The sequence below is a fragment of the Balaenoptera borealis genome (genome assembly GCF_965194805.1).
Source record: "Balaenoptera borealis genome assembly, chromosome: 7".
In the NCBI taxonomy this organism is placed as follows: Eukaryota; Metazoa; Chordata; class Mammalia; order Artiodactyla; family Balaenopteridae; genus Balaenoptera; species Balaenoptera borealis.
In genome coordinates, this window is record NC_138864.1 from 92,238,741 (window position 1) to 92,263,513 (window position 24,773).

The following is a 24,773-nucleotide window of genomic DNA, read 5'->3' on the forward strand; positions in this document are numbered from 1 at the left end:
GATTTACAATGTTGTGTTAATTTCTGCTGTACAGCAAAGTGATTCAGTTACACACATGTATATATCTATATATATATATATAGATAGATATATAGGTACATTCTTTTTTATATTCTTTTCCATTATGGTTTATCATAGGATGTTGAATATAGTTCTCTGTGCTATACAGTACAACATTGTTTATCCATTCTATATATAGAAGCTCACATCTGCTAACCCCAGCCTCCCACTCTATCTCTCCCCCAATCCCCTCTCCCTTGGCAACCACCAGTCTGTTCTCTATGTCTGCGATTCTGTTTCTCTTTCATAGATAGGTTCATTTGAGTCATATTTTAGATTCCACCTATAAGTGATATCATGTGGTATTTGTCTTTCTCCTTCTGACTTACTTCACTTAGTATGGTAATCTCTAGTTGCATCCTTTTGACTCTTGGATTAGGAGTATTAAAAGTAGTTTCTGGGGACTTCTCTGGCAGTCCAGTGGTTAAGACTCTGAGCTTCCAGTGCAGGGGATGCAGGTTTGATCCCTGGTCGGGGAACTAAGATCCCACATGCCATGCGTCCAAGAAGAAAAAAAAAAAGGTATTTTCTGCATCTGTCCCATCTTATTTCATCAAAAGTAATGGAAGCCCCAGGCCCTAGTCGCCTACCCACACTCAAACAATGCTCCACTCAGAGAACTGGGCTTCCACCTCCACTCCTCTTACCCTACTTCTCAGCCTTTGAGGTTTCATGAAGCAGTACAACAACAACAACAAAAAAAATGGGGGGACAGTGATAAGGTTGTTACCTTTTAATTGTGCAAGTAAAGATATTGCGGGGAAAAAACGTCATCTACTACTACTAACAGTTCAAAAACAGAACACTGTAACACCCTAGATAAAGAAGATCCCACAAAGAAAAGTTCTTCACAAGTTAAGACCATTGGAAATTTAAGCCAATATTTCGATATCGTATTATTCTTATTTTTCTCATTTTACAAAAAATGTGTGAAAACTTCATAGTGGAGCAACATTGGCGTTTGAGAAACTCCATTAGTCCGCGCTGGCATGCTTGCCACTTTTCCAAACCACACTCCTTAACGTGCTTTCTTTCTGTTTCCAGTCTATTGTTCTGGGCCAGCACTCTCCTGCTCCCCTCCCCAAGTACTTCTCCTCCTCTGCTTACACATCCTTTTTCTTGAAGCCCATGGAGCACTGATTCCATTGTGTGCCAGTACCCCTTTTTGTTGCCTCTTACCTCTATTTCTCCCCAGTTCTCTCCTTTAAGTTGCATCCCAGATGTCCCAATTACACCCCATTGCCAGGTGACCCCAGCATTCCTGAGTAGGAGGAATCAGTCTATCCCACTCACTTCTGGGAGATTGATGAACTTGACCAGATCCAGGCCTGAGGCTGCTCCTGATTCTCCTGACCCAGGATTTACCCATTTCTAGATAATACTCTAAGTTGGTTGTGCCTTGGCCTTCTCGTCTAATTCCATTGAAACTTAAAAAAATATATAAATAACTATTTGTTCATAAATTTAGAAAATTCAAAATAAAGACGTATGGTCACCCATAATTTCACTCCTTAAAATAACTATTACTAGTATCACTTTGGTGTATTTTTTAAAGTATGCATCTTTGAAAACACTGCTGTAATCACAGTTTGCATATACTTTTATTTATTTATTTATTTATATCTTCGTTAACCAATTATACTCCAATATAAATAACGTTGTGTTAATCTCCTGTGTAGAGCAGACTGGTTCAGTTATACATATACATGGATCTATTCTTTTTCAAATTCTTTTCCTATTTAGATTATTACAGAGTACTGAGCAGAGTTCCCTGTGCTATACACACACACTTTCACTCCTGTGGGACAACTTCTGTGGTATAATTGTTTTCCAGTTTGTGGGTTGCCCACCTGGCATATATGAAATTTGATTTTATTGCGATTGTGACTCTCCTACTGTCTTGTTGTGGCTTCTTCTTTGTCTTTGGATGTAGGGTATCTTTTTTGGTAGGTTCCAGCACTTTTTTGTCACTGGTTGCTCAGCAGTTAGTTGTGATTTTGGTGTTTCTATAAGGAGGGGTGAACTCACATCCTTCTACTCTGCCATCTTGTCTCCTTCTCCTACACCACCAGTGTGCAAATACTTTAAATCTTGCTTTTTTTCATTTCAAACACTATTAGTTTTTCCTTCCTGTTCCTAGTCCTCAAATACATTTTTCAAATTAGCATATACCATTCCTTTTTTTTTTTTAAACATCTTTACTGGAGTATAATTGCCTTACAGTGTTGTGTTAGTTTCTGCTGTATAAGAAAGTGAATCAGCTATATGCATACCTATATCCCCATATCTCTTCCCTCTTACGTTTCCCTCCGACCCTCCTTATCCCACCCCTTTAGATGGTCACAAAGCACTGAGCTGATCTCCCTGTGCCATGCAGCTGCTTCCCACTAGCTATCTATTTTACATTTAGTAGTCTATATACATCAATGCTACTCCCTTACTTCGTCCCAGCTTACCCTTCCCCCTCCCCATGTCCTCAAGTCCATTCACTACATCTGTGTCTTTATTCCTGTCCTGCCCCTAGGTTCATCAGAACCTTTTTTTTTTTTTTTTTGAGATTCCATATACTGTGTTAGCATACAGTATTTGTTTTTCTCTTTCTGACTTACTTCACTCTGTATGACAGACTCTAGGTCCATCCACCTCACTACAAATAACTCAGTTTCATTTCTTTTTATGGCTGAGTAATATTCCATTGTATATGTGTGCCACACCTTCTTTATCCATTCATCTGTCAATGGACACTTAGGCTGCTTCCACATGCTGGCTATTGTAAATAGTACTGCAATGAACATTGTGGTACATGACTCTTTTTGAATTATGGTTTTCTCAGGGTATATGCCCAGTAGTGGGATTGCTAGGTCATATGGTAGTTCTATTTTTAGTTTATTAAGGAATTTCCATACTGTTCTTCATAGTGGCTGTACCAATTTGCATTCCCATCAACAGTGCAAGAGGGTACCCTTTTCTCCACACCCTCTCCAGCATTTATTGTTTGTAGATTTTTTGACGATGGCCATTCTGACTGGTGTGAGGTGATACCACATCATAGTTTGTTTTTTTTTTAAACATCTTTATTGAAGTATAATTGCTTTACAATGGTGTGTTAGTTTCTGCTTTATAACAAAGTGAATCAGTTATACATATACATATGTTCCCATATCTCTTCCCTCTTGCATCTCCCTCCCTCCCACCCTCCCCATCCCACCCCTCTAGGTGGTCACAAAGCACCGAGCTGATCTCCCTGTGCTATGCGGCTGCTTCCCACTAGCTATCTATTTTACATTTGGTAGTGTATATATGTCCATGACACTCTCTTACCCTGTCACATCTCACCCCACCCCCTCCCCATATCCTCAAGTCCATTCTCTAGTAGGTCTGTGTCTTTATTCCCGTCTTGCCACTAGGTTCTTCATGGCCTTTTTTTTTTTTTTCCCTTAGATTCCATATATATGTGTTAGCATACTGTATTTGTTTGTCTCTTTCTGACTTACTTCACTCTGTATGACAGACTCTAACTTTATCCACCTCATTACAAATACCTCCATTTCATTTATTTTTATGGCTGAGTAATATTCCATTGTATATATGTGCCACATCTTCTTTATCCATTCATCCGATGATGGACACTTAGGTTGCTTCCATGTCCTGGCTATTGTAAATAGAGCTGCAATGAACATTTTGGTACATGACTCTTTTTGAACTATGGTTTTCTCAGGGTATATGCCCAGTAGTGGGATTGCTGGGTCGTATGGTAGTTCTATTTGTAGTTTTTTAAGGAACCTCCATACTGTTCTCCATAGTGGCTGTATCAATTTACATTCCCACCAACAGTGCAAGAGAGTTCCCTTTCCTCCACACTCTCTCCAGCATTTATTGTTTCTAGATTTTTTGATGATGGCCATTCTGACCGGTGTGAGATGATATCTCATTGTAGTTTTGATTTGCATTTCTCTAATGATTAATGATGTTGAGCATTCTTTCATGTGTCTGTTGGCAATCTGTATATATTCTTTGGAGAAAGGTCTATTTAGGCCTTCTGCCCATTTTTGGATTGGGTTGTTCGTTTTTTTGTTATTGAGCTGCATGAGCTGCTTGTAAATCTTGGAGATTAATCCTTTGTCAGTTGCTTCATTTGCAAATATTTTCTCCCATTCTGAGGGTTGTCTTTTGGTCTTGTTTATGGTTTCCTTTGCTGTGCAAAAGCTTTTAAGTTTCATTAGGTCCCATTTGTTTATTTGTGTTCTTATTTCCATTTCTCTAGGAAGTGGGTCAAAAAGGATCTTGCTGTGATGTATGTCATAGAGTGTTCTGCCTATGTTTTCCTCTAAGAGTTTGATAGTGTCTGGCCTTACACTTAGGTCTTTAATCCATTTTGAGTTTATTTTTGTGCATGGTGTCAGGGAGTGTTCTAATTTCATACTTTTACATGTATCTGTCCAATTTTCCCAGCACCACTTATTGAAGAGGCTGTCTTTTCTCCACTGTATATGCTTGCCTCCTTTATCAAAGATAAGGTGACCATATGTGCGTGGGTTTATCTCTGGGCTTTCTATCCTGTTCCATTGATCTATATTTCTGTTTTTGTGCCAGTACCAAACTGCCTTGATTACTGAAGCTTTGTAATATAGTCCGAAGTCAGGGAGCCTGATTCCCCCAGCTCCATTTTTCGTTCTCAAGATTGCTTTGGCTATTCGGGGTCTCTTGTGTTTCCATACAAATTGTGAAATTTTTTGTTCTAGTTCTGTGAAAAATGCCAGTGGGAGTTTGATAGGGATTGCATTGAATCTGTAGATTGCTTTGGGTAGTAGAGTCATTTTCACAATGTTGATTCTTCCAATCCAAGAACATGGTATTTCTCTCCATCTGTTTGTATCATCTTTAATTTCTTTGATCAGGGTCTTATACTTTTCTGCATACAGGTCTTTTGTCTCCTTAGGTAGGTTTATTCCTAGATATTTTATTCTTTTTGTTGCAATGGTAAACGGGAGTGTTTTCTTAATTTCACTTTCAGATTTTTCGTCACTAGTGTATAGAAATGCAAGAGATTTCTGTGCATTAATTTTGTATCCTGCTACTTTACCAAATTCATTGATTAGCTCTAGGAGTTTTCTGGTAGCATCTTTAGGATTCTCTATGTATAGTATCATGTCATCTGCAAACAGTGACAGCTTTACTTCTTCTTTTCCGATTTGGATTCCTTTTATTTCTTTTTCTTCTCTGATTGCTGTGGCTAACACTTCCAAAACTATGTTGAATAATAGTGGTGAGAGTGGGCAACCTTGTCTTGTTCCTGATCTTAGTGGAAATGGTTTCATTTTTTCACCATTGAGGACAATGTTGGCTGTGGGTTTGTCATATATGGCCTTTATTATGTTGAGGAAAGTTCCCTCTATGCCTACTTTCTGCAGGGCTTTTATCATAAATGGGTGTTGAATTTTGTCGAAAGCTTTCTCTGCATCTATTGAGATGATCATATGGTTTTTCTCCTTCAATTTGTTAATATGGTGCATCACATTGATTGATTTGCGTATATTGAAGAATCCTTGCATTCCTGGGATAAACCCCACTTGATCATGGTGTATGATCCTTTTAATGTGCTGTTGGATTCTGTTTGCTAGTGTTTTGTTGAGGATTTTTGCATGTATGTTCATCAGAGATATTGGCCTCTAGTTTTCTTTTTTTGTGACATCTTTGTCTGGTTTTGGTATCAGGGTGATGGTGGCCTCGTAGAATGAGTTGGGGAGTATTCCTCCCTCTGCAATATTTTGGAAGAGTTTGAGAAGGATAGGTGTTAGCTCTTCTCTAAATGTTTGATAGAATTCGCCTGTGAAGCCATCTGGTCCTGTGCTTTTGTTTGTTGGAAGGTTTTTAATCACAGTTTCAATTTCAGTGCTTGTGATTGGTCTGTTCATATTTTCTATTTCTTCCTGGTTCAGTCTCGGTAGTTTGTGCATTTCTAAGAATCTGTCCATTTCTTCCAGGTTGTCCATTTTACTGGCATAGAGTTGCTTGTAGTAATCTCTCATGATCTTTTGTATTTCTGCAGTGTCAGTGGTTACGTCTCCTTTTTCATTTCTAATTCTAGTGATTTGAGTCTTCTCCCTGTTTCTCTTGATGAGTCTGGCTAATGGTTTATCAATTTTGTTTATCTTCTCAAAGAACCAGCTTTTAGTTTCATTGATTTTTGCTATTGTTTCCTTCATTTCTTTTTCATTTATTTCTGATCTGATCTTTATGATTTCTTTCCTTCTGCTAGCTTTGGGGTTTTTTTGTTCTTCTTTCTCTAATTGCTTTAGGTGCAAGGTTAGGTTGTTTATTCGAGATGTTTCCTGTTCTTGAGGTAGGCTTGTATTGCTATAAACTTCCCTCTTAGCACTGCTTTTGCTGCATCCCATAGGTTTTGGGTCGTCGTGTCTCCATTGTCATTTGATTCTAGGTATTTTTTGATTTCCCCTTTGATTTCTTCAGTGATCACTTCGTTATTAAGTAGTGTATTGTGTAGCCTCCATGTGTTTGTATTTTTTACAGATCTTTTCCTGTAATTGATATCTAGTCTCATAGCGTTGTGGTCGGAAAAGATACTTGATATGATTTCAATTTTCTTAAATTTACCAAGGCTTGATTTGTGACCCAAGATATGATCTATCCTGGAGAATGTTCCATGAGCACTTGAGAAAAATGTGTATTCTGTTGTTTTTGGGTGGAATGTCCTATAAAAATATCAATTAAGTCCATCTTGTTTAATGTATCATTTAAAGCTTGTGTTTCCTTATTTATTTTCATTTTGGATGATCTGTCCATTGGTGAAAGTGGGGTGTTAAAGTCCCCTACTATGATTGTGTTACTGTCGATTTCCCCTTTTATGGCTGTTAGTATTTGCCTTATGTATTGAGGTGCTCCTATGTTGGGTGCATAAATATTTACAATTGTTATACCTTCCTCTTGGATCAATCCCTTGATCATTATATAGTGTCCTTCGTTGTCTTTTGTAATAGTCTTTATTTTAAAGTCTATTTTGTCTGATATGAGAATTGCTACTCTAGCTTTGTTTTGATTTCCATTTGCATGGAATATCTTTTTCCATCCCCTCACTTTCAGTCTGTAAGTGTCTGTAGGTCTGAAGTGGGTCTCTTGTAGACAGTATATATATGGATCTTGCTTTTGTATCCATTCAGCCAGTCTGTGTCTTTTGGTGGGAGCATTTAATCCATTTACATTTAAGGTAATTATCGATATGTATGTTCCTATTCCCATTTTCTTAAATATTTTGGGTTTGTTATTGTAGGTGTTTTCCTTCTCTTGTGTTTCTTGCCTAGAGAAGTTCCTTTAGCATTTGTTGTAAAGCTGGTTTGGTGGTGCTGAACTCTCTCAGCTTTTGCTTGTCTGTAAAGGTTTTAATTTCTCCATCGAATCTGAATGAGATCCTTGCTGGGTAGAGTAACCTTGGTTGTAGGTTTTTCTCCTTCATGACTTTAAGTATATCCTGCCACTCCCTTCTGGCTTGCAGAGTTTCTGCTGAAAGATCAGCTGTTAACCTTATGGGGATTCCCTTGTGTGTTATTTGTTGTTTTTCCCTTGCTGCTTTTAATATGTTTTCTTTATATTTAATTTTTGATAGTTTGATTAATATGTGTCTTGGCATGTTTCTCCTTGGATTTATCCTGTATGGGACTCTCTGTTCTTCCAGGACTTGATTAACTATTTCCTTTCCCATATTAGGGAAGTTTTCAACTATAATCTCTTCAAATATTTTCTCAGTCCCTTTCTTTTTCTCCTCTTCTTCTGGGACCCCTATAATTCGAATGTTGGTGCATTTAATGTTGTCCCAGAGGTCTCTGAGACTGTCCTCAGTTCTTTTCATTCTTTTTTCTTTATTCTGCTCTGCTGTAGTTATTTCCACCATTTTATCTTCCAGGTCACTTATCCGTTCTTCTGCCTCAGTTATTCTGCTATTGATCCCATCTAGAGTATTTTTAATTTCATTTATTGTGTTTTTCATCGCTGCTTGGTTCCTCTTTAGTTCTTCTACGTCCTTGTTAAATGTTTCTTGCATTTTGTCTATTCTATTTCCAAGATTTTGGATCATCCTTACTATCATTATTCTGAATTCTTTTTCAGGTAGACTACCTATTTCCTCTTCATTTGTTAGGTCTGGTGTGTTTTGACCGTGCTCCTTCATCTGCTGTGTGTTTTTCTGCCGTCTCACTTTGCTTATCTTACTGTGTTTGGGGTCTCCTTATCACAGGCTGCAGGTTCGTAGTTCCCGTTGTTTTTGGTATCTGTCCCCAGTGGCTAAGGTTGGTTCAGTGGGTTGTGTAGGCTTCCTGGTGGAGGGAACTAGTGCCTGAGCTCTGGTGGATGAGGCTGGATCTTGTCTTTCTGGTGGGCACGTCCACGTCTGGTGGTATATTTTGGGGTGTCTGTGGCCTTATTACGATTTTAGGCAGCCTCTCTGCTAATGGATGGGGCTGTGTTCCTGTTTTGCTAGTTGTTTGGCATAGGGTGTCCAGCACTGTAGCTTGCTGGTCGTTGAGTGAAGCTGGGTCTTAATGTTGAGATGGAGATCTCTGAGAGATTTTCACGGTTTGGTATTATGTGGAGCTGGGAGGTCTCTTGTGGACCAGTGTCCTGAAGTTGGCTCTCCCACCTCAGAGGCACAGCCCTGATGCCTGGCTGGAGCACCAAGAGCCTTTCATCCACACGGCTCAGAGTAAAAGGGAGAAAAAATAGAAAGAAAGAAAGAAAGAAAGAGGCTATAATATAGTGAAGTAAAATAAAGCTATTATAAAGCAAAGCTATACAGTCAAAATCTCACCCAGAAGCATACACATATACACTCAGAAAAAAAGGAAAAGGGGAAAAATTAATATATCCTGCTCCCAAAGTCCACCTCCTGAATTTGGGATGATTCGTTTTCTATTCAGGTATTCAACAGATGCAGGCACATCAAGTTGTTTGTTGAGTTTTAATCCGCTGCTTCTGAGACTGCTGGGAGAGATTTCCCTTTCTCTTCTTTGTTCATACAGCTCCCGGGGTTCAGCTTTGGATTTGGACCCGCCTCTGCATGTAGGTCGCCTGAGGGCGTCTGTTCCCCGCCCAGACAGAACGGGGTTAAAGTAGCAGCTGCTTCGGGGGCTCTGGCTCACTCAGGCCGGGGGGAGGGAGGGGTACGGATGCGGGGCGAGCCTGCGGCGTCAGAGGCTCGCGTGACGTTGCAGCAGCCTGAGGCGTGCCGTGCGTTCTCCCGGGGAACTTGTCCCTGGATCACGGGACCCTGGCAGTGGCGGGCTGCACCGGCTCCCGGGAGGGATGGTGTGGAGAGTGACCTGTGCTCGCACACAGGCTTCTTGGTGGCGGCAGCAGCAGCCTTAGCGTCTCACGCCCGTCTCTGGGGCCTGCGCTGATCGCTGCGGCTCGTGCCCGTCTCTGGAGCTTGTTTAGGCGGCGCTCTGAATCCCCTCTCCTTGCACGCCGCGAAACAAAGAGGCAAGAAAAAGTCTCTTGCCTCTTTGGCGGCTGCAGACTTTTTCCCGGACTCCCTCCCAGCCAGCTCTAGTGCTCTAACCCCTTCAGGCTGTGTTCACGCCGCCAACCCCAGGCCTCTCCCTGCGATCAACCAAAGCCCGAGCCTCAGCTTCCAGCATCCGCCCATCCCGGAAGGTGAGCAGACAAGCCTCTCGGGCTGGTGAGTGCTGCTCGGCGCCGAGCCTCTGTGCGGGAATCTCTCCGCTTTGCCCTCTGCACCCCTGTGGCTGCGCTCTCTTCCGTGGCTCCGAAGCTTCCCCCCTCTGCCACCCACAGTCTCTGCCCGCGAAGGGGCTTCCTAGTGTGTGGAAACCTTTCCTCCTTCATGGCTCCCTCCCACTGGTGCAGTCCCGTCCCTATTCTTTTGTCTCTGTTATTTCTTTTTTCTTTTGCCCTACCCAAGTACGTGGGGATTTTCTTGCCTTTTGGGAGGTCTGACGTTTTCTACCAGCATTCAGTGGGTGTTCTGTAGGAGCAGTTCCACGTGTAGATGTATTTCTACTGTATCTGTGGGAAGGAAGGTGATCTCTGCGTCTTACTCTTCCGCCATCTTCTCTCTCCACATCGTAGTTTTGATTTGCAATTTTCTGATGATTAGTGATGTTGAGCATCTTTTCATGTGTTTGTTGGCAATCTGTATATCTTCTTTGGAGAAATGTTTATTTATGTCTTCTGTCCATTTTTGGTTTGGGTTGTTTGTTTCTTTGATATTGAACTGCATGAGCTGCTTGTATATTTTGGAGATTAATCTTTTGTCAGTTGCTTCATTTGCAAATATTTTCTCCCATTCCGAAGGTTGTCTTTTGGTCTTGTTTATGTTTTCCTTTGCTCTGCAAAAGCTTTTAAGTTTCATTAGGTCCCATTTGTTTATTTGTGTTTTTATTTCCATTTCTCTAGGAGGTGGGTCAAAAAGGATCTTGCTGTGATTTATGTCAAAGAATGTTCTTCCTATGTTTTCCTCTAAGAATTTTATATATAGTGTCTGACCTTACATTTAGGTCTTTAATCCATTTTGAGTTTATTATTGTGTATGGTGTTAGGGAGTGTTTTAATTTCATTCTTTTACATATAGCTGTCCAGTTTTCCCAGCACCACTTATTGAAGAGGCTGTCTTTTCTCCATTGTATATTCTTGCCTCCTTTATAGAAGATAAGGTGACCGTATGTGTGTGGGTTTATCACTGGGCTTTCTATCCTGTTCCATTGATCTATATTTCTGTTTTTGTGCCAGTACCATACTGTCTTGATTACTGTATATTTGTAGTATAGTCTGAAGTCAGGGAGTCTGATTCCCCCAGCTCCATTTTTCGTTCTCAAGATTCCTTTGGCTATTCGGGGTCTTTTGTGTTTCCATACAAAGTGTGCAATTTTTTGTTTTAGTTCTGTGAAAAATGCCAGTGGTAGTTTGATAGGGATTGCACTGAATCTGTAGATTGCTTTGGGTAGTATAGTTATTTTCACAATGTTGATCCTTCCAATCCAAGAACATGGTATATCTCTCCATCCGTTTGTATCATCTTTAATTTCTTTCATCAGTGTCTTAAAGTTTTCTGCATACAGGTCTTTTGTCTCCTTAGGTAGGTTTATTCCTAGGTATTTTATTCTTTTTGTTGCAATGGTAAATGGGAGTGTTTCCTTAATTTATCTTTCAGATTTTGATCATTAGTATATAGGAATGCAAAAGATTTCTGTGCATTCATTTTGTATCCTGCTACTTTACCAAATTCATTGATTAGCTCTAGTAGTTTTCTGGTAGCATCTTTAGGATTCTCTATGTATAGTATCATGTCACCTGCAAACAGTGACAGTTTTACGTCTTCTTTTCCGATTTGGATTCCTTTTATTTGTTTTCTACTCTGATTGCTGTGGCTAAAACTTCCAAAACTATGTTGAATAACAGTGGTGAGAGTGGGCAACCTTGTCTTGTTCCTGATCTTAGAGGAAATGGTTTCAGTTTTTCACCATTGAGAATGATGTTGGCTGTGGGTTTCACCACAGATCACCACTTGATCATGGTGTCTGATCCTTTTAATGTGCTGCTGGATTCTGTTTGCTAGTATTTTGTTGAGGATTTTTGCATGTATGTTCATCAGAGATATTGGCCTCTAGTTTTCTTTTTTTGTGACATCTTTGTCTGGTTTTGGTATCAGGGTGATGGTGGCCTCGTAGAATGAGTTGGGGAGTGTTCCTCCCTCTGCTATATTTTGGAAGAGTTTGAGAAGGATAGGTGTTAGCTCTTCTCTAAATGTTTGATAGAATTCGTCTGTGGAGCCATCTGGTCCTGGTCTTTTGTTTGTAGGAAGATTTTTAATTACAGTTTCTATTTCAGTGCTTGTGATTGGTCTGTTTATATTTTCTATTTCTTCCTGGTTCAGTCTCAGAAGGTTCTGCACTTTTAAGAATTTGTCCATTTCTTCCAGGTTGTCCATTTTATTGGTGTATAGTTGCTTGTAGTAATCTCTCATGATACTTTGTATTTCTGCAGTGTCAGTTGTTACTTCTCCTTTTTCATTTCTAAATCTATTGAGTCTTCACCCTTTTTTTCTCGATTAGTCTGGCTAATGGTTTATCAATTTTGTTTATCTTCTCAAAGAACCAACTTTTAGAGTTACTGATCTTTGCTATTGTTTATTTCATTTCTTTTTCATTTGTTTCTGATCTGATATTTATGATTTTTTTCCTTCTGCTAACTTTGGGGTTTATTTGTTCTTCTTTCTCTAATTGCTTCAGGTGTAAGGTTAGGTTGTTTATTTGAGATGTTTCTTGTTTCTTGAGGTAGGATTGTATTGCTATAAACTTCCCTCTTAGAACTGCTTTAGCTGCATCCCATAGGTTTTGGGTTATTGTGTTTTCATTGTCATTTGTTGCTAGGTATTTTTTGACTTCCTCTTTGATTTCCTCAGTGATCTCTTGGTTATTTAGTAGCATATTGTTTAGCCTCCATGTGTTTGTATTTTTTACAGTTTTTTCCTGTAATTGATATCTAGTCTCATAGGGTTGTGTTCGGAAAAGATACTTGATATGACGTCAATTTTCTTAAGTTTACCAGGGCTTGATTTGTGACCCAAGATATGGTCTATCCTGGAGAATGTTCCATGAGCACTTGAGAAAAAAGTGTATTCTGTTGTTTTTGGATGGAGTGTCCTGTAAATATCAATTAGGTCCATCTTGTTTAATGTGTCATTCACAGCTTGTGTTTCCTTATTAATTTTCATTTTGGATCATCTGTCCATTGGTGAAAGTGGGGTGTTAAAGTCCCCTACTATTATAGTGTTACTGGCGATTTCCCCTTTTATGGCTGTTAGCATTTGCCTTATGTATTGAGGTGTGCCTATGTTGGGTGCATAAATATTTACAATTGTTATATCTTCTTCTTGGATTGATCCCTTGATCATTATGTAGTGTCCTTCGTTGTCTCTTGTAAGAGTCTTTATTTTAAAGCCTATATGAGAATTGCTATGTCTGATATGAGAATTGCTACACCAGCTTTCTTTTGATTTACATTTGCATGGAATATCTTTTTCCATCCCCTCACTTTCAGTCTGTGTGTGTCCCTAGGTCTGAAGTGGGTCTCTTGTAGACAGCCTATAGACGGGTCTTGTTTTTGTATCCATTCAGCCAGTCTATGTGGTTGCAGCGTTTAATCAATTAACATTTAAGTTAATTATTGATATGTATGTCCCTACTACCATTTTCTTAATTGTTTTGGGTTTGTTATTGTAGGTCTTTTCCTTCTCTTGTGTTTCCTGCCTAGAGAAGTTCGTTTAGCATTTGTTGTAAAGCTGGTTTGATGGTGCTGAATTCTCTTAGCTTTTGCTTGTCTGTAAAGCTTTTAATTTCTCCATCAAATCTGAATGAGATCCTTGCTGGGTAGGGTAATCTTGGTTGTAGGTTTTTCCATTTCATCACCTTAAATATGTCCTGCCACTCCCTTCTGGCTTGTAGAGTTTCTGCTGAAATATCAGCTGTTAACCTTATGGGAATTCCCTTGTATGTTATTTGTTGCTTTTCCCTTGCTGCTTTCAATATTTTTTCTTTGTAATTAATTTTTGATAGTTTGATTAATATGTCTCGGCATGTTTCTCTTTGGGTTTATCCTTTATGGTACTCTCTGTGCTTCCTGGATTGATTGACTATTTCCTTTCACATGTTAGGGATGTTTTCAACTATAATCTCTTCAAATATTTTCTCAAACACTTTCTTTTTCTCTTCTTCTTCTGGGACCCCTATAATTAGAATGTTGGTGCATTTAATGTTGTCCCAGTGGTCTGAGACTGTCCTCAATTTTTTTCTTTCTTTTTTCTTTTTTCTGCTCCCTGGCAGTTACTTCCACCATTTTATCTTCCAGGTCACTTATCCGTTCTTCTGTCTCAGTTATTCTGTTACTGATTCCTTCTAGAGTATTTTTAATTTCAGTAATTGTGTTGTTCATCACTGTTTGTTTGCTCTTTAATTCTTCTATATCCTTGTTAAATGTTTCTTGTATTTTCTCCATTTTGTTCCTGAGATTTTGGATCATCTTTGCTGTCATTACTCTGGATTCTTTTTCAGGTCAGTTGCTTATTTCATCTTCATTTATTTGGTCTTGTAGGTTTTTACCTTGCTCCTTTGTCTGTAACAAACTTTTTGTCATTTCATTTTTTTTTTTTTTTTTTTGATGATGGATGGTGCTGTATTCCTGTCTTACTGGTTGGCCTGAGACATCCAGCACTGGAGTTTGCAGGCAGTTGGATAGAGCTGGGTCCTGGTGCTGAGGTGAGGACCTCTGGTAGACCTTACTTCTATTGATATTCCTTGGGTTCTGAGGTTCTCTGTTAGTCCAGCGGTTTGGACTCAGAGCTCCCACCACAGGAGCTCAGGCCCAACCTCTGACTTGGGAACCGAGATCCCACAAGCTTTGTGGTGCAGTAAAAAAAATAAATAAATAAAGGAAGAAAGGAAAAAAGGAGCAGTACAATATCAAAGAATAAAAAACAAAATAAAATTAGAAAGATAAAAAATACATTAGGAAATATAAAACTATAATTGAAACAATTGCAACAAGGTAAAATAAAACCACAACAGAAAAAAGAAAAAAGAAAGAAAAAAAAAAAAAAAAGGCGGGGGGAGAACAAGCCAAAAGGAGACATCACTAACAAAGTATAAAGAATAAAATAAAATTAGAAAAATAAGATTATTAGGAAAAATAAAAATATAAAAGAATCAACAACAATGAATCAACACGGTAAAACAGAACCCCAATCTAAAAGAGGAATAAAGAAAAGAAAAAAAGAAGAAAAACCTTGGCTATGGGGGCAGGGTTTAGGTGGGGGGTGTAACTTAGGCAAGGCCAGGGTTTTGGGTGGGGTGGAACCTAGGTGGGTTGGAGGGTGATGTTTGAGCATGGGGTGGGGCCTCTGCTTAGGACCTGCGCAGAATGGGAGAGGCAGCACCTTGAAAGGAGGGCCTCTGGACTGTGGGTTTCCGGAGTTTGGAGGTAGGGTTCTGAGTGAGGGTGTGTAGGTGGGGTTTAGGCCCAGCTTGTTGGAGGGTGTCTCCGAGTGTAGACGTAGGGTCCTGGGAGGGGGAGTAAGAGCAGGGCTTGGGCTCTGGGCTGCAGGAGGGAGGCTCCTAGGGCAGAGGATTAGGCCTGGGAACCCAACAGGCTTCCCGGTGCCTAAGTGGACAGGGAAAGCACTGGCCCCGTTCCCTTCTGTTCCTTCATTCCCTCCTCCACTGTCTCCCCCAGGGTCTCCCCCATCACCACTGGACCCCTAACCATGGGTGGGTCCCACTGGGTGTAGGAACTCCTTCTCTCCCCCAGCCACCCCTCAGGGGTCCTCGTCTGGAGGTCTGGCCCTTACGTTTGCTCCCCCTTCCCTCCCTCCCACTCCCTCAGGACCCGCATGGATGGAGGGGGCCTCAGTGGGCAGAGGATCAGGCCTGGGATCTCAACAGGTTTCTGGGTGTCCAAGTGGACAGGGGAAACATGGCCACGATGCCTTTTGATCCTCTGCCCTCCCAATGGTTCCCCAATTTCCCCCTTTGGGCGTGGGATCCCTTCCCCTACCCCAGCTGCCCCTCAGAGGCACCAGTCCCGTCCCACCTCCCCTTCTCCTCCCTCTTCACTCCTACCACGCCCCACGTCCTACCCAGTCACTGGGGGTTCCTCCCGTCCCCTTAGGTGTCCGTGGTCCCCCATCGGTTCCTGGTAGGTGCCCTAGTTGTGAGGAGATGTGAATTCCGCATCCTCCTAGTACGCCATCTTGACTCCACCCCCCATTCTTTTGATTGGATGTTATATTTTATGTAGCCATCTCCATACTAACATTTCTATGACTTTAAATTTTTGCCTGTTGTTTCTCCATATACCCATGTTGCATGTTGAATTATTTTCTTCTCATAGATTTCCAGTCATGAGTTATGGCTCAAAGGACATGACTATTTTTTAGATTCTGGATCCATACTGCCAAATTGCATTTCAAAAAGGTTTTCCTAATTTAGTGCCACCAGCTATATCAATGAGGACAACTTGTCACCATACTCTTCCCAGAATTGGGTGCTGTCATTTTATACATATAGCTAATTTCATAAGCAACAAATGTTACTTTATTGTTGTTTTCATTTGTTTTTCTTTGATTAGTAGTTCAGTTAGTTATTTTACTATGTTTGTTTATGGTTCATCTTTTGTAAATTATTTTTTTGCCTATTAGCATACTTTCTCCCTTCCTTTCCAATACTTATATCTCTTAACAGTCTTAATTATTATTTTTTAAAATCAATTTAGGTGAATTCTTCATAAGGATATTAACATTGTCATATATGGTACAAATGTTTTTTTAGTCTGTTTGCTCTTTTATCTTGGCTATATTTTTCTCTGACTTACATAAATTTTGAAATTTCATGCCAACTTGTAAATTCTTAAGCTCAGTTGCCTTACCAAAAGGAATAAAAAAGGGAGAAAAGAAAAGTTAACTGAAGTTGGTAAACATTTAGTTATATTTGTTCTTGTCTTCAGGCCCAGCCATCAGATCAGTTGCATTAATAAGATCAAAGGTCACAGCCAGATTCCCCCTCACTTCCTCATAGATATGGAAGGATTCAGAGGGAGGTGAGGTGGGATCAACTCATGGGTAGAGAGCATAATTCTGATGAGGGGAGCCCCTTTTTCTGGGTTTGGAACAAGGACTCGGGTAAGTTGTAGGTGGTGAGGCAAGAGATTGAGGTATAGTGAGGGGAGCGATGATGGATGTACCAGGACACCCTCTGCCAAGTTTCATTTCAGGCTTGAAGTTCTTTTGATGCTCACTGTGTATTTACCTTTTTAAAAAGAATTAATTATTTTCTAATAAGCTAATTTTCTCCCTCTTGGAGGGAAATAATGTGGGACTGTTGCCTCTTGTTCCCAAGTCAGTCACACTAAGACCTGTGTGTGCTTCTTTCAGGATGAGAAAATTCACATTATTGACACAAACGGAACTTGTAAACTGGGGATATGTGCAGAATTCTTTTCAGACCTGTCTAAAAATTGTTTCTATTGGCTGCTTAGTGCTGCTACTAAAGAACAAAGAGGAGCCAGCCCCTTAAACCTATTGCAAATGACTTAACGGATGGGCTTTAGTCATGAATGGAATTAAAATTTGCTTGTATTACTGCCAATCACTTCTCCCAGAGGAGTTGCATATAGGACCAGAAACTCCTCCCCTTCACTTCCTACTATCTGCCACATCCATGCCTGTGAAGTAGAAATCTCCTGGCAAACTCTGTATGTGCTTCTCAAAGAGCTCCAAATCCACATCTGTTTTGGATTTGGAGGGAAAACAAATAAGAGAAGTGAAACCAGTGTGGTGGTATCTGAATGAATGTTGTAGGAATCATTTTTAAAAATCTCTTAAAATATATCACAGTCAAATACGCATATAGTTGTTTAAACCATTGTGAAAACCAGGAGTTTCCTGCAACATTCCTGTCCTGCAGCCATTTTCACTCCAGAGGGGCCATCATTTTCAAGTTATTTCTTAACTTTTGCTCTTATATCTAAATTAAAGTATATTAAATTGCTACTTTTTGATTGTCTTTAAATTTTAGGCATTACTGATTGACATCCCTATACGGAAGATGAGAATTTGTTATTCTCCATATACACAGATTCCTTCCTTACCCTCATCCTTCCAATGTAATTTGGAGTTAGACCAATATATGTTTTGCATTTCCATGACTATGTAAATATTATGTATAGCTGACCCCCATGGTATACTATAATTACGTTACTTATCTAAACATTTTTTTTGTTTTTTCTGGAGTTCATTTCTTCCCCCTTGACTTGCATAGCTTTCCAGGTACCTCTCTTATCCATCCCTCAACTTCTTACAAAAGTATAATCTCCTCTCAGTAAATTCAAACACATCAAGCATTTCATTAGCCTCATTGTCTTTGGGACACTGCACTCAGTTGACAGTGGCATTTATTATGGTTGTTCAGGTCAGTGTCCTCATTTCTAGGTTTTTGGCTTCTTCACTGATTGCGAATGACAGGGGTAAACTGGATAAGTGAGATGGTACCTGTGTTCAGAATGTTGGGGATTTTCTAGTATTCTATACAAATAGAGGATCTAAAATGCCTTCCTAGCAAGCTCTTCTCTGAGATGAAGTATTTTCAGTAGGCGCTATACTGTTAGTGCCTGTTACTTTAATGTTGTCTCATCTCTCCTTTTCATTTTCTTTGTAGGATATCAACTTCCTTACACACAATTCTGTAAAATACTTAACTGGTTTAGTAACATTTTCTCAAAGTTTAGGTAAGGCAGCAATATTTTCTTCCCACACAGCAAAAAATCACTCCATCAATATCTAATCTTGGAAAAATATTGCTGGTGGCACTAAAATTGGTACAACTCTTTTGGGAAATAATTTGCCAGTATGCAAGATAACTACAAAAATCATCCTTCCCTTGCCTTCACAATTTTAGTCTAGGACTGCATGCTAAAGAAATAACCCAAAACATGGAAAAAGCTATATGTCAGAAGAGTCCCAGTGGTATTATTTGTAGTAGTGAAAAACTGGAAATGATATCATGTCCATTAATAGGGGAATGGCTAAGTAAATGGTGGGAATATATACTTTGCTTTTTATGTACATGTAATAACATGAAAATACTTACTGTAACATTAAACAAAAAATAAGAGTAGTCCATCCAGGTACACTGTGATTAGCACTATGTAAAATACACATGTTGAAAACTGAAACCATCTACTCTATACAGCTTATGTCTACTTGAACATGACCTCACTATTCCAATGTTTGCTGGCATAACTTTTCCAGGAGTCTCTTTGCCAGGTAAATAAGTTTATTTTTCATAACGTAATTTCTCAACAGACCCATCAAATTGTCAATAGAAAGTATCAGTTAACAGAACACCTCAATCCTGTTGTTTCTAACCAACCCTCAAGAATTATATCATGATCTTTACCCAATCTTAAGGTCTGCTCATTGAATGATGTACCTTAAACAAAACTCCAGAATTTCAATAAAATCTGATCTTGCCCTTGCCTCTCTAAGACCCTGCCAAAGCTCTGTTGAGGTGGTACTCCCCCTTATGGCAGTGGGCAGTGATCTCAGCCCTGTATTATCATTAGATTGTGTTGGGATACTTGGGGAACCAGCACTCAACAAAGTAGGAAAACTATGCCATATATGCATAAAGAAAAAGACAAAAGGAATATGTAAAAATAATAGTTATGTTGGGGGATTGGTATTCTGTCAAATTTTCAAGTCTTTTTAATGGTATCCTTATGTAATGAGGACAAGGTTTATTTCATTCAATAACTAAGAATTTATTTATTCTGATGATAAAGCCATCTTTTAATGTGTAAAGATCAAATAAAGGCAAAGCTGTGTAACTTGTTATTTTCTTTGCTGTGTTTTGTAGAGAAAATATCAATTTGAAGAGAAGACTACTAAGGTAGGAAAAGAAGCTATTCATATTGTAATGAGGCTTGTAGAATCGAAAGACTCGTGGGTTCAGTGGTAATGAAAATGATCCCAAAATGCTCTAAAATCAATGTTGAGAAATAATCAGGAAGACATGGACAATGACCTTTAAATGGGTTTTAGTATTTAATGGAACAGAGGCTTTAGACAGGGCCTTGCTTAGCACTGAGTGACATAAATGTTGTAAATCTAACACAGCATCGACGCATCTCACAAAATTAAAAGCCAGGGTTTATTAACAAATTTGGTAGTCAGTGGATTTTGCAGTGTTAAATGTATTTCCTATCAATCAATCATTTTATGAAAATCAGGAGGAAAGCAGGCAGGCAGATAGTTTGCCCAACTGGCAAAAGCAGCACTCAACTAACTATTCCTTTTGTACACTTGGCAGTTATTTACACAGCTTCTGTTCCAGGTAAAGATATGCTGATGACAGGAATAAAGACAAATATCAAGATTAATCAGGTAATTTTATTTAATATTTACCATTCAGCAGCAACCAACATTAACATCTGGGCTAACAGAATCTCTTGAAATGTTCTGCTATATAGCTGCTTCAGAAATACACACACATGATCAACTGTTCATTGCCAAAAAAAAAAATTTTTTTTTTAAATGGCTTCAAGAGCAAATAACACTGATTTATACTGTGCCCAAGCACTAGTCAAGGAATCTATTAAATTACAGAGGAAAAGGAAATCAAAGAAGCTTTGTTATCTTATGCATGTCACCTTATTTAAATGGAAGGAAGTCTTTACTTCTTTAAAGCAACAGAAATACGGATCTTCCTATATATATAGATATATATATATAGATATATATATATAGATATATATATATAGATATATATATATAGATATATATATATAGATATATATATACTTAAGGATGTGATTACAAACACAAAGTGTTATCATCAAAAGCAAAAGCTAGTGCAAGAAATTTTCAACCGAAAAACTTGCAAGATACAAAGCTAAAATTCATGTTCCTTTTCTCTATTATGAAAAATTTCACTAAACATAAATATTTTAACATATATTAATTTTCTGACATTCAAAACTGTAAAGTCAATATGGCAGAATTATTGTTAGAAGCACATATGTACAAATATTTTTTTCCGTACATAAAGTATTTGGCATAATTATAACAATCGTACTGCTTCCACAACAGTTTGCTTTTATTTTTACTTTTTTTTTTACACATAATGGTATCTCTTATTAAAATTAACCAGTTATGTACAAAAATACTTGAACATTTATTATAGAAAACCTCTATAACCAGCCTCAACAGCGTATACCTGCTGAATGGTTTCATTAAGGGAATATAAAAAAGTTGTCACTGCCTTCCAGGTAAGCTATCAACAAAAACAAACACAGTTAAACTAAAATGAGCTTCCCAACAGAAGAGGGAAAATATTCAACAGTATGATTTAAAATACAGTTCATATCTATTGTCAGTTGAGTGTTATAAACAGTCAGTAAAGAAAACAAAGATACAAAATACGTTACCACATACAAGGTGCTTTTTTCACACTCCTATGACTGTGGCATGAGTGTCCCTATCTAGATCTAAGATGCTGTGTTGCAGTATTCAAGCTAGAGTGGTCTACCGCCATCCTCCTTCAACAAAAGGACAACAGGATTAGCTAAGAAGACAAGCTCCACCAGTAATAATGGAGAGTTGTGAGGAATTCCTTATTTTGTGCAGGATTGAAAGTTAATGTCCTTGCCTTTTGAAAGTCCTTTTGCCATTTAATCATGCTAATATATTTTCTCTCTGTTTCTTTTCTTCATTTACTCTATTAATTTACTGCTGTCCTGTATTGATTCCTGAATTCTTGCTAATGGGACACATTAATTTGTGCCTACTTAACACATGAACATCTGTTCTTCTTCAGTGACAAATTTGGTAGAGGAAACTATCAAGTGAGGAAGCACAAGATTCAAGTAAACATTTCTCCTGGGGTCTTTTGCTTCATCTACCTGATTGGAACTCTGGAAGTAAATTGCACCTTGAAAAGAAATACAGTAGATACCATGGTGCCAGGGTACTAAAGGGTTTACCAACCAATTGGTAAAGTAGCGTTTTAAGAATGTAGACAGCAGCCAAGGTGAAAAGCAACCTTAAAGAAGTATTTTGCTTCAAGAACAAAACCACTTCCAGTCCCAATCCTTGCAACCCCTTAAGTTTACTGTCTCACTAGCTTGCTTTAACTTTTAATTCTGAAGATGTGCATTCATCAGTCTGTTCATAGAAAGAGCCAGAAATCTCACCTTATTTACAGAAGTCTTCTAAAATAAGGACTACTGTGTTTGTTAGGATGTACAATGACTTAATAAGCTTTCTTGAAATATCAAGTATTCAGTAAAAAGTATACAACATTATCACGCTTCGTATTGTTCGACAATATTGTACTGGTTTTAAGATTAAACTATGTAAAAAAAGTGAACATAAAAAGATACAAAAGAAGGCTTTATTACTATTTATCACTTCCAAATGAGAAACACTGTAATGAAAATTCAGCCATACTTGGAACACCTGGCGTTTGAGATCAGTAACTTTTAATATTGTGCAACAACATTCTATTAACAAGCGAGTTTTAATTCCATTCATCTAAAGACAAATCTGAGTAAGTTATTAAAGTGCCTACACTAAATGTCTTCTCACCATACCTCTTATTTCTTGTAAACGGCAGAGAATTCATCGCAGGGAAATAGGAAAGGGACTTCTTATAACTGGGAGACTTTCCGGGGCAGGGGTCTGGGCCGCGGGCCGGGGTCCGTCCTCCTGGTCCCGTTCTCCAGGTGTCCCGATCGCGCCGCCAGAGGCTTGGGGGGCAAGGCGGGCGGTTCCGCCGTGACGGGGATGGCCAGGCTGTGAGGTAGCGGGACCGGGCGCCGCAGTGTCCGCTCGTACACGCTGTACGGCGGCGGCGTCTTGCTCTCCCTGCGCACCGGCTCCTCGGACCCGCTGTGGCCTGACCCCGACCCCGGCGCCACCGACTGTTCGTTCACCTGATTTTCAAAGCCTGAGGTTTCCGACGTGCTACACCGGCTGAGGGACGAAATCCCACTGCTGTAGCTGCCGGACAGGACGGGGGAGTTGGAGATGGAGATGAGTCCTGGGGAGTGATACTCCACCGGGGAGGGGGTGAAAGACTGCACGGAGCCCTGTGCGGAGTGGAAAGGGGGGGTGGGGGAGACACAGCAGAGAGTCACTGACACCGTGATGAGCCCCACTGCGTCCCCCACCCATCCACAGGTTGAAGCCCTACCCCCTGACCCACCACCCCCCATGTGCCTGCATTTGGAGACACAGCCTTTAAAGAAGTGGTAAGTGAAATTGAGGCCCTCAGGGTGGACCCCAACCCAATCTGGTATCCTTTTAGGAAAAAAAAAAATTGGACGCAAAGAGACACCAAAGATGCATGCCCACAGAGAAAAGACCCTGAGGACATAAGGAGAAGGTGGCCGTCCGCAAGCCAAGGAGAGAGGCCGCAGGAGAAACCGAGAATGGTGGCACCTTGATCTTGGACCTGGAGCCTCCAGAACCGTGAGAAAATACATTTCTGTTGTTGAAGCCCTCCCAGTCTGTCAGGTTTTGCTCTGTCGGCCCTGGAAGCCTCATGCAGACACCCAGACTCAAATCTGAGTGCCGGTGTGCCTCAGAACCGCACATATACATCAGGCATTTATCTGCCAGGGCCGCCAGCCCATTCAGTTCAACCTCACTGCCCACTTTACTCCTCATCATGGTCAGGACAGAAAGAGGATAAAAGCACTCAGGGAGAAAATGCAGAGGCATATCATTAGTCCCATGGTTTGAAAGATAGATAGGAAACTGGCAAAAACCAAACCAAACCAAAACCCGTTGGAGGTACCACTTCCCTTTCTAGCTCAGCAGAACCACTGGGAGTTCTAGCAACAACTGCTCACTTTCTCTTACTGGAGATAATATTTTGAAGCTGAGCAGGGCTGTCCCCTTTGGATGGGGCATGAATTCTTCAGTTTCCCACCATTCCCACGCCAACACGTTGAGGCCTCCTGGCCTCCTTCACTCATTTGTTAGCTGTCTAGCCCCGCTGGCATCGGAATGTGCTACTTCCCTAAGGGTTCCACTGGGAAATACTGCACCCTGTGTACTCCTTGAGTCCATTCAAAGCATATTAGCTTCTTAAAGTCTTCTAACAAAGCAACCCAGATAACTTTGTTCAGCCCAGTGTTTCCTAAACTTATTTGACCATAGACCATTTTTTTTCATGTATCACATAAACGGCCTATAAAACCAAGAAGTGTTACCCTAGACTAACTTTACCTTGGTCTCTCTTTTGAAACAAAAACAATGTTAGTAGACACAAATCCTTTCATTTAGCAGGAGCCTAAAGTTAAGCATGGCCAATTAAGAGATCCAAATTCACTGCAATTTTTTGTTAAAAACTAGACACTAAGTTCAAAATAAGGCAGGTAAGCTGAGTCTTCACGGGGTTAATTCCATCATTTAATTGCTGATAAAACTATCAGTCAAGGAGTTTTCTGCATTCTAAGCACAGCAAAGCTAGTAACTTGGTAGCACTACGCCCTCTAATGTAACCCAGGAGTTACAGCACAAATGTTCCACCCATTTTCTCTTCAAACCTATTTTGTAAAAATACGGCTATGAAGCTACCTATGGCCGGTAAGAACACAGGCAGGTCTGTGGAGAGACAGTATACACCACTTTGCTAACTATTTGGTGGCTACTTGAATATTTTCAGCCCTTCGATTCTTTCTATTTTTTAAGAATCAATTCCTAGTCTTATCTTATTACTACTCTGCACAATCAAGTTAAAAAATGCATATGTGAATTCCATAGCAACACGTGGGGCTCTTTGCAAGCAAGGGGAAGTGTAACGATGCGGAAACACCATGTTGCTTTTGTTCCCATCACATCAAGATGACAGTCTATGGCTTCCAGGGTGAATGCAGTCCCATGTACTTTACAATTAATAGCTGCTCTGCAGAATGACAACCAAACTAGCAAATAATTTGCACCCACCAGCAAATTTTGACATCGGCAATGTTGGCAATGCAAACAAAATCACACTTCTTTGCAATTTCCTCCGTTTGGGGGGGATTTCCTTCCAGATTCTCAATCTCTACCAGCAACAATCCTTAGCACCACAGATGTATGGGATCACAATGTGATCCCATGTGTTTGTAGAAGCTAATTTGTCCTTTTC

The 24,773-nt window shown here is 39.7% G+C and overlaps 1 protein-coding gene across 3 annotated transcripts in view; it reads right to left on the reverse strand.

The window, feature by feature from the left end:
• Positions 1-20,006: 20,006 nt before the first annotated feature.
• Positions 20,007-24,773, reverse strand: part of DOCK4 (dedicator of cytokinesis 4) — a 486,764-nt gene continuing 481,997 nt past the window's right edge. For all 3 annotated transcript variants that reach the window (XM_082399962.1, XM_082399963.1, XM_082399961.1), the window contains one exon: positions 20,007-22,725. In XM_082399962.1, coding sequence (XP_082256088.1) covers positions 22,285-22,725 — 441 coding nt within the window. In that variant the 3' untranslated portion in view covers positions 20,007-22,284. The remainder of the gene's footprint in view (positions 22,726-24,773) is intronic.